Source organism: Oncorhynchus kisutch, linkage group LG19, assembly GCF_002021735.2.
Source record: "Oncorhynchus kisutch isolate 150728-3 linkage group LG19, Okis_V2, whole genome shotgun sequence".
NCBI lineage: Eukaryota > Metazoa > Chordata > Actinopteri > Salmoniformes > Salmonidae > Oncorhynchus > Oncorhynchus kisutch.
Genome location: NC_034192.2, coordinates 2380807 through 2391485, shown reverse-complemented (window position 1 = coordinate 2391485; position 10679 = coordinate 2380807). Strand labels below are relative to the sequence as shown.

Genomic DNA, 10679 nt, shown 5'->3' with positions numbered 1-10679 from the left:
GAGTAGTAATAGTAACTGATCCTCTCCTCTGATAATGTTAGAGTAGTAGAAGTAACTGATCCTCTCCTCTCATAATGTTATAGAGTAATAGAAGTAACTAATCCTCTCCTCTCATAATGTTATAGAGTAGTAGTAGTAATAACTGATCCTCTCCTCTCCTAATGTTATAGAGTAGTAATAGTAACTGATCCTCTCCTCTCCTAATATTATAGAGTAGTAATAGTAACTGATCCTCTCCTCTGATAATGTTATAGAGTAGTAGAAGTAACTAATCCTCTCCTCTCATAATGTTATAGAGTAGTAGCAGTAATAACTGATCCTCTCCTCTCCTAATGTTATATAGTAGTAATAGTAACTGATCCTCTCCTCTCATAATGTTATAGAGTAGTAATAGTAACTGATCCTCTCCCCTCATAATGTTATATAGTAGTAGTAGCAGTAACTGATACTCTCCTCTCATAATGTTATAGAGTAGTAGTAATTGGAACTGATCCTCTCCTCTCATAATGTTATAGAGTAGTAGTAGTAATAGTAACTGATCCTCTCCTCTCCTAATATTATAGAGTAGTAATATTAACTGAACCTCTCCTCTCCTAATGTTATAGAGTAATAGAAGTAACTAATCCTCTCCTCTCATAATGTTATAGAGTAGTAGTAACTGATCCTCTCCTCTCATAATGTTATAGAGTAGTAGTAGTAGTAACTGATCCTCTCCTCTCATAATGTTATAGGGTAATAGATGTAACTGATCCTCTCCTCTCATAATGTTATAGAGTAGTAGTAGTAACTGATCCTCTCCTCTCATAATGTTATAGAGTAGTAGTAGTAGTAACTGATCCTCTCCTCTCATAATGTTATAGAGTAATAGAAGTAACTGATCCTCTCCTCTCATAATGTTATAGAGTAGTAGTAACTGATCCTCTCCTCTCATAATGTTATAGAGTAGTTGTAGTAACTGACCCTCTCCTCTCCTAATATTATAGAGTAGTAGTAATAGTAACTGATCCTCTCCTCTCCTAATATTATAGAGTAGTAGTAATAGTAACTGATCCTCTCCTCTCCTAATATTATAGAGTAGTAGTAGTAGTAACTGACCCTCTCCTCTCCTAATGTTATAGAGTAGTAGTAGTAACTGACCCTCTCCTCTCCTAATGTTATAGAGTAGTAGTAATAGTAATTGACCCTCTCCTCTCCTAATGTTATAGAGTAGTAATAGTAATTGACCCTCTCCTCTCCTAATGTTATAGAGTAGTAATAGTACTGACCCTCTCCTCTCCTAATGTTATAGAGTAGTAGTAGTAACTGACCCTCTCCTCTCCTAATGTTTTAGAGTAGTAGTAACTGACCCTCTCCTCTCATAATGTTATAGAGTAGTAGTAGTAGTAACTGACCCTCTCCTCTCCTAATGTTTTAGAGCAGTAGTAACTGACCCTCTCCTCTCATAATGTTATAGAGTAGTAGTAGTAACTGACCCTCTCCTCTCATAATGTTATAGAGTAGTAGTAGTAACTGACCCTCTCCTCTCCTAATGTTATAGAGTATTAGTAGTAGTAACTGACCCTCTCCTCTCATAATGATATAGAGTAGTGGTAACTGACCCTCTCCTCTCATAATGTTATAGAGTAGTAGTAGTAACTGACACTCTCCACTCCTAATGTTATAGAGTAGTAGTAATAGTAACTGACCCTCTCCTCTCCTAATGGTATAGAGTAGTAATAGTACTGACTCTCTCCTAATGTTATAGAGTAGTATTAGTAACTGACCCTCTCCTCTCCTAATGTTTTAGAGTAGTAGTAGTAGTAACTGACCCTCCCCTCTCCTAATGTTATAGAGTAGTAGTAGTAACTGACCCTCTCCTCTCATAATGTTATAGAGTAGTAGTAGTAGTAACTGACCCTCTCCTCTCCTAATGTTTTAGAGTAGTAGTAGTAACTGACCCTCCCCTCTCCTAATGTTATAGAGTAGTAGTAGTAACTGACCCTCTCCTCTCATAATGTTATAGAGTAGTTGTAGTAACTGACCCTCTCCTCTCCTAATGTTATAGAGTAGTAGTAGTAGTAACTGACCCTCTCCTCTCCTAATGTTATAGAGTAGTAATAGTAACTGACCCTCTCCTCTCCTAATGGTATAGAGTAGTAATATAACTGATCCTCTCCTCTCCTAATGTTATAGAGTAGTAGTAGTAACTGACCCTCTCCTCTCCTAATGGTATAGAGTAGTAATAGAACTGACCCTCTCCTCTCCTAATGTTATAGAGTAGTAGTAGTAACTGACCCTCTCCTCTCCTAATGTTATAGAGTAGTAATAGTAACTGACCCTCTCCTCTCCTAATGTTATAGAGTAGTAGTAGTAACTGACCCTCTCCTCTCCTAATGTTATAGAGTAGTAGTAGTAACTGACCCTCTCCTCTCCTAATGTTTTAGAGTAGTAGTAGTAACTGACCCTCTCCTCTCCTAATGTTATAGAGGAGTAGTAGTAACTGACCCTCTCCTCTCATAATGTTATAGAGTAGTAGTAGTAACTTACCCTCTCCTCTCCTAATGTTTTAGAGTAGTAGTAGTAACTGACCCTCTCCTCTCCTAATGTTATAGAGGAGTAGTAGTAACTGACCCTCTCCTCTCATAATGTTATAGAGTAGTAGTAGTAACTTACCCTCTCCTCTCATAATGTTATAGAGTAGTAGTAGTAGTAACTGACCCTCTCCTCTCATAATATTACATTTCAGTTGAAGGCATTCAGTTCTACAACTGACTAGGTATTCCTCTTTCACTTTCCCTTTCCCATTTGCACGCTCCGTCAAAACTTGATATCTTTGGCATTGTGCGACATAACTGCACATAACTGGCCTTCTTTTGTCCCCAGCATGAGGTGCACCTGTGTAGTGATCGTGCTGTATAAGCTGCTTCCTGATATGCGGAGTAACACTTTACATGTTGCCTTTATATTTTTCTTCAGTGTATATATGTCATTCTATTGTCACAAACATGACGATTGTCACAATGATGGTCATGTGATCTGAGTGATTGCTTTCTAACCATATTGTCACATGTCACAGTTGGCGTCATCTAGTGACCATTGTTCCATGTCACTGTCTCTTCCCCCTCAGCACCTGCAGTAGGTCCCAGCTGTATCAGTACAGTCACTGTGCAGTCTGACTGAGGGAGGTTTTTGTACAACTCTGTATCACTGTGTAGACACATCTTTACTATTGATGACGTGTATACTCTGACAGTAGTAATCTCCTGCATCTTCAGCCTGGACTCCACTGATGGTCAGAGTGAAGTCACTCCTTGATCCACTGCCACTGAATCTAGATGGAGTCCCAGAGAAGAGGGTGCTTCCATGGTAGACCAGTTGTTTAGGAGTTTCTCCAGGTTTCTGTTGATACCAGGCTAAACATGGTTTACCTGACCTATTACAGTCAGGATACACATTACTGCCGGTTTTACAGTTCAGAGAGACTGTCTCTCCTGGGAGAACAGTTTTCACTGCAGGAGTCTGAGTCACAGTGATCTGTCCTCTGGATTCTGAAACAGAGAGAAAGCTAATAAATGTATCTCCAGGGATGAATAAAACAATTTAAACAATCTTTCAGTTAACTCAAGCTGTTTACTATTCAGTATACCAACATAAAACTCCTATATATGTTGTACCTTGTATGTAGAAAGCAAGTGTCCAGATGAAGATGGTGATAAAAGTCATGGTTGTTGTGGGTTCTGTTGTCATGAAGGACAGCTCTCAGTCATGAAGTGTTAAACTCACAGGGATATAAACACTCACAGACCACTGAAGCATGTGCTGTCTGTGCAGAGCATCATCAATATGCAAATAATCTTCTGGTCTTCTCTCCATACACCATTATTCAGTATACTTAGAACATTAAGGATTCATTATTTTTATTTTTTGTACCTTTATTTAACTTGGCAAGTCAGTTTAGAACAGTTAAGAATAAATTCATATTTTCAATGACAACCTAGGGACAGTGGGTTAACAGCCTTGTTCATGGTGTCACGACTTCCTCCGAAGTTGGCTCCCCTGCCTGTTCGGGCGGTGCTCGGCGGTCGTCGTCACCGTCCTACTAGCCACTGCCGATCCCTTTTTCGTTTGTCTGTTGGTTTTGTCTTATTAGTTTCACCTGTGTGTATTTTAGTTTAATTAGCGTCCTTATATATAGTAGGTTGTCCCGCCCTTGTTTTGTGCGGGATTGTTTTTGTTATCCTGTTATATGGTGGTTTTTCGTGTGTTTTATTCTCCGGACTATTTTGGTCCTGTGTTAGGGCTGGGTATTTTATTCGCCCTTTGTGTTGGCGTGACCGTCGTTTGTGCGCCGGAGAATAAACTGACAAATAACTGAAACCTGCTCTCTGCGCCTGATTCCACCCACCTTAGTAATTCGTGACACATGGGCAGAATGACAGATTCCATCAGTCGGATTAGAACTGATTCCATCAATCGGATTAGAACTAATTCCATCAATCGGATTAGAACTAATTCCATCAGATTATAACTGAGAGTCCATTATAATCTGATGATCTTGTCGCCTAATAATCATAGAATTCGATAATAATATGTAAATAAATAAATGGAATAAAAAGGGTATAAATACAATGCTATAATTGGTTTAAGGGCTATCACATATGATCACTATCAATATTGTACAGCAAGACTAAACCATAGTGAATGCTGGAGAGAATAAAATACAAGTAATACATCATGTTATCATGTAACATACATCACTTTGTCTGTTATTTAGTGTTATGGTAATATGGTATGGTAACATAACGATGTCTATGGAAAAGAGGAATACCAGTCATGTTCCACCGTCCGATCATTGGTCATATTCCTCCCCCTGCTGGGAGATTCCTGTTAGTGCAGTGAGCTGTGTGGTCTGAATACTGGACTGCTGGACTATTGGACTGCCACTGAGAGAAGAGGGGCTCCGCTGTGCAGGACTGCTACTCTGTTCCTGACTGAGTTCAGCTCCCTGCCTCCTCTCCTCTGTCTCTGACCAGACACACTGAGACTCTGTAGACCATCATTACAATACATGAAACCCAGTATCTCCTCAACATCTTAAGATTTCATTTGATTTATTTACGGGAGAAGTCACATTGAGATTTCAAGTGAGCCCTGGCAAGAGAGTAGCATCCATACAGTATACTGTACACATGAGACACAACACCAGGGAAAGTTAATGAACTGAAGGACTTCCGACCCGTAGCACTCACTTCTGTCATCATGAAGTGCTTTGAGACGCTAGTTAAAGACCACATCACCTCCTTCCTCCCTGGCACACTCAATCCCCTCCAATTTCCCTGCCGCCCTGACAGATCCACGGACGACGCAATCACTATTGCACTGCACACTTCCCTCACCCACCTGGACAAGAGGAATGAACATGTGAGGATTCTGTTCATTGACTACAGCTACAGCTGTTCATTGACTACGGTCTTCAATTCCACAGTGTCCTATAAGCTCACCACAAACCTCACAGCCCTGGGTCTGAACTCCTCCCTATGCAACTGCGTGCTGGACTTCCTGATGTGCTGCCCCCAGGTGGTGAAGGTAGATAACACTTCCTTCTCGACTGTTTCTCAAAATGGGGGCCCCACAAGGGTGCGTAGTCAGTCCCCTCCGGTACTCCCTGTATACCCAGGACTACGTGGCCTCACATAGTTCCAACTCCATCATCAAGTTCACTAACGGCACAACAGTAGTAACCCTGACAACAACAACAACAACGAGACGACCTAGAGGGAGAAGGAAGACACTGACGGCGTGGTGCCAGGTAAACAACCTCTCCCTCAGGAAAGCAAAGGATCTGATTCTGGACTTGTCGCCTTCTACGATAAGACCGCTGAGGCCACGACTACCACATTGGAATCCCGTGATGCCAACCCCGAAGCTCCAAACGCTCCATGACAAACAACTATGGACTCTAGTGTGTAGGCCTATGTGGTGGCCGGTCCTGTCCTTGTGTTTTGTACTGTGTTGCTTTTATCCTGTAAACCCCTTTTGAATACTGCGAAAATATATTAAAGAGCTGTTAACACTGTCTGTGGTTTTGTGATTGAAAGATATTTGGGTTTTGACATACAAGTGTCTCATTCACAGATCTAACAGTCAGTTATGTGCTCATTAAAATAGTTAATATAGTGCTTGATGATCATATCAATAGTTTGTTGTGAGGTGCATATGGGAACTTGTTATACGCGGCTGAAATTAAGAAATGTTTTCGGAATATGACCCTTTTTGGGACATCTTATGGAGTACTGATATTGTGGACTCAGGACTGTTCTTGTTTTCAAATCTCCAAATAACTTTTACATGAACTTTCACCCCATCACAAATATAACCAGTCACAACCACAAAGATTATATTATTTTGAACAAAAATATAAGTGCAACATGAGTTACAGTTCATATATTTTACTGAGTTACAGTTCATATAAGGAAATCAGTCAAATTGAAATTAATTCATTAGTCCCTAATCTATGGATTTCACATGACTGGGCAGGGGAGCAGCCATGGGTGGGATTGGGAGGGCAATAGGCCCACCCACTGGGGAGCCAGGCCCAGCCAATCAGACTGAGTTTACCTGAACAAAAGGGGCTTTATTACAGACAGAAAAAGTATTCAGTTTCATCAGCTGTCTGGGTGGCTGATGTCAGACCATCCTGCAGGTGAAGAGGCCAGATGTGGAGGTCCTGCTCTGGCGTTGGAGGTGGCTTGTGGTAGAGAAATTAACAGTAACATATCTGGCAGCAACTCTGGTGGACATTACTGTAGTCAGCATGCAAATTGCACACTCCCTCAAAATTTGAGATATCTGTGGCTTTGTCTGACAAAACTGCACATTTTAGAGTGGCCTTTTATTATCCCCAACACAAGGTACATCTATGTAATGATCATGCTGTTTAATCAGCTTCTTGATTTGTCACACCTGTCACGTGGATGGATTATATTGGCAAAAGATACATGCTCACTAACAGGGATGTTACTAATTTGTGCACAACAATTGAGAGAATTATGCTTGTTGAGCGTACGGAACATTTCTGGGATCTTTTATTTCAGCTCATAAAACATGGGACCAACACTTCATATGTTGCATTGATATTTTTGTTCATTCTATGGTACCAACCATGATGATTATGAAGATGATGATGGTCATGTGATCTGAATGATTTCAAACCATATTGTCACATCACAGTTGACCATCTAGTTACCAGTGTTCCATTTCACTCTCTCCCCCGAAGCACCTGCAGCAGGTCCCAGCTGTAGCAACACAATCACTGAGCAGTCTGAATGAGGGAGGTTTTTGTATGGCTCTGTATCACTGTGTGAACAAATGTTTACTATTGATATGTTTATAACTCTGACAGTAGTAATCTCCTGCATCTTCAGCCTGGACTCTACTGATGATCAGAGTGAAGTCACTCCCAGATCCATTGCCACTGAATCTAGATGGAGTCCCAGACTGAAGTGTTGTAGTATAGTAAATAAGTAGTTTAGGAGCTCCTCCAGGTTTCTGTTGATACCAGGCTAAACATGGTTTACCTGAACTCCAACAGTTAGTTTGCACATCAATGCTGGCTTTACAGTTCATAGAGACTATCTCTCCTGGGAGAACAGTTTTCACTGTAGGAGTCTGAGTCACTGTGATCTGTCCTCTGGATTCTGAAACAGAGAGAAAACGGATAATTGTACCAGGAATTAATATAACAATCTTAAAAATATTCAGTTCTCTCAAATTGTTTACTTTTCATTATTCAAATGTAAAACTCATATATATTTTGTACCTTCAATGTAGAAGACAAGTGTCCAGATGAAGATGGTGATAAAAGTCATGGTTGTTGTGGGTTCTGTTGTCATGAAGGACAACTCTCAGTCATGAAGTGTTGAACTCACAGGGATATAAATGCTCTTAGAGTAGCAGGGAGATGCATTATGCAAATTAATGTTTCAAATCTATTTTTTTTTTCAGTTTCCAAGTAGGCTCAATGAATTAGAATGTATTTTATACTGATTATGCTGTCTTTAATAACATCAAACAGCAACTGTTTACTCAGATCACTAATGTATGGTACCTTTTATGTCATACCACCTTCACATTATTATTCTGATGATGATCAGATATAATGAACTGTCTGTTCACTCATGGTTGGTCTCTCATGTAAGTTCCTCTAATCAGTTAGTGAACACTTCTCTAAACTAAAGCTGGTAGGATTCCTCTGGTAGTGTTGTCTGTCCTCTGTGACTTTACCTCCACTGTTAAATGTGAGATCAACATGTTTAATAAAGGAATATACAACATGGATCACTATCACTACTGCTGCTGCTGTTGTCTTTCATATGGACAATCTGGAGGAATACTAGCAACACTGATCTAATGCTGGACTGTACCTACAGACTAGGAGAACCTGATACACAGAGGAAGGAAAACATACTATTTAAGATACAATTCATATTTGTATTATCTAGAAACAGCTAATATGAAGTGTTTGTTTTACTTGGAAGATGTTAAAGTGTATTTGTGTTGATTATGATTCTGTATGAGTGATCTTCACTGTAACAGCTGCAGCATCACAACACAGAGAGGTTTTTGTACCAGCAGTAATAGTGATTGTATCACTGTGGTGGACTTTTGGTAGTGGCACCAGACTTGATGTTGGAAGTAAGTAACACGCTCTTTGATATTTCTTTCTGATTATTTTGGGGGGTATTTTACTCTGTGAAACTCTGTCTCCATGAATATATTGTGATTCTACATACTTTACTTTCTAAAAAAACAACTTTTTTATATTTCTTTTGACTAACAACCAACATGTTCAAATGTAGGTGTTTATTGAAATGTGTGGTTTGATGGATTGCAGAGGATAGTTCTAGTATGATAACAATTTAATAATATGGAATATAGCTGTTGCATTGTGTATTACTGTTTGTGCGATTTAAAAAAAATATTTATCTCAAATATTTTGGTTAAATGTAGCTTTTGACTGAGCCTTCTTTCCAGTAAATATTTATTAAATAAAAATGATAAATTGTAGGTTTATTTGTATGTCTGATTCGTATAATTGCAGTATATCATTCCTAATTCTGGTATAATAACTAATAGTATTGTATATAGTTATCATCATTGTTGCATTGTGTTTATGGTAGACTTCATTGATAGGGAGCAGACAAAGGGTCTCAGTTATGGTTGTAACTGACTTCATAATCTAACATGGATGATATGTTATGAAAATACTATGAATATGAGTAGGCTATTCTGATCAGATCCAATACTAAACAACATCTGTATAACATGTATATCTGACACCGTATGATTAGCAACTCTAGTTAACCAATTTATACTTGTTTGGTTCATAAATCTGCTTTGTATCATGCTACTTTAGTGTTTTCTTCACATCTTCTAATCAATCTGACTCCTACATTCATATTTAGAGGGCATTTCTATTTCACTTTATTTTGATGTGTCCTTTGCTGAAGATAATCTCTTAGTGTAGCTGTACTTGATGTTGTTACTTAGTTGATGTGTTCTGTTTGATCCAGGTAACAGTGCCCCCACCCTCACCATCCTGCCCCCCTCTAGTGAGGAGCTGTCCAGTACAACAACAGCCACACTGACATGTCTGGCCAACAAGGGCTTCCCCTCAGACTGGACCATGAGCTGGAAAGTGGACGGGACCAACAAGATCCAGGAGATCAGTTCTAGGGTCCTGGAGAAGGATGGCCTGTACAGCTGGAGCAGCACCCTGACTCTCACTGCCCAGGAGTGGACCAAGGCAGGAGAGGTGACCTGTGAAGCCCAGCAGAAATCCCAGAATCCAGTGACCAAGACCCTGAGGAAGGCTGACTGTTCTGGATAGGACTACTCAGTCACACCCCTGTGGAGAGAGCCTGCTGGTTCCTCTGCTTTGACTCTGTTCTGAGATCAGATGTTCTGTCTTATTGATCTCTGACATGTAGACTAACAGAGGGCTTTGGTTGAGTTCATGTGTTAATCCTCTCTGTATCAGTGTTAGATGTGATGTGTTCTGTTTTATTACAATTAGATACTGTAGGAATGTTTGCTTTGATGCTTTAATGAATAGATGAAATAAAGATGTTCCTTTGGACAAATATTTTTGTTTTTTGTTGACTCTTTTAATAATTAGACTGTAGTCTTAAATGTTGTTGAATGGTATAGACATACAGTATATCAAAAAAGCCTGGTTCACAGTTTCTTTGAAAACTATCAGACCTAAATGTCATTGCTTAGTCATGTATGTTCTCACAAACCACATCATCTTCAACCAGCAAATCAAATCAAATGTTACTAGTCACATGTGCTGAATACATCAGATGTAGACCTTACTGAGAAATGCTTACTTACGAGCCCCTAACCAACAACGCAGTTTAAAAAAAATACGGATAAGAAGAAGAGATTAAAGTGACAAGTAATTAATGAGCAGCAGTAAAATAACAGTAGCAAGACAATATACAGGGGGGTACTGATACAAAGTCAATGTGCGGGGCCACCAGTTAGTTGAGGTAGTATGTACATGTAGGTAGTGTTATTAAAGTGACTATGCATAGATGACAACAGAGAGTAGAAGTGGTGTAAAGAGGGGAGGGGGGCAATGCAAATAGTCTGGGTAGCCATTTGATTAGATGTTCAGGAGTCTTATGGCTTGGGGA

The 10679-nt window shown here is 39.6% G+C and overlaps 3 gene segments (V, D, J or C); 1 reads left to right on the top strand and 2 right to left on the bottom strand.

The window, feature by feature from the left end:
• Positions 1-2953: 2953 nt before the first annotated feature.
• On the bottom strand, positions 2954-3777 carry LOC109878964 (Ig kappa chain V region K29-213-like). The segment is given in 2 exon segments: positions 2954-3527; positions 3654-3777. Coding segments are annotated over 2 exon segments (417 nt in total).
• Positions 3778-7049: 3272 nt separating this feature from the next.
• Positions 7050-7893, bottom strand: LOC116355038 (immunoglobulin kappa variable 3-15-like). The segment is given in 2 exon segments: positions 7050-7676; positions 7799-7893. Coding segments are annotated over 2 exon segments (417 nt in total).
• Positions 7894-8555: 662 nt separating this feature from the next.
• On the top strand, positions 8556-10123 carry LOC116355039 (Ig kappa-b4 chain C region-like; the record flags this gene model as incomplete). The annotated part of the segment is given in 2 exon segments: positions 8556-8673; positions 9552-10123. Coding segments are annotated over 2 exon segments (435 nt in total), but the record flags the coding sequence as incomplete, so codon positions are not given.
• Between the last annotated feature and the right edge of the window lie 556 nt (positions 10124-10679).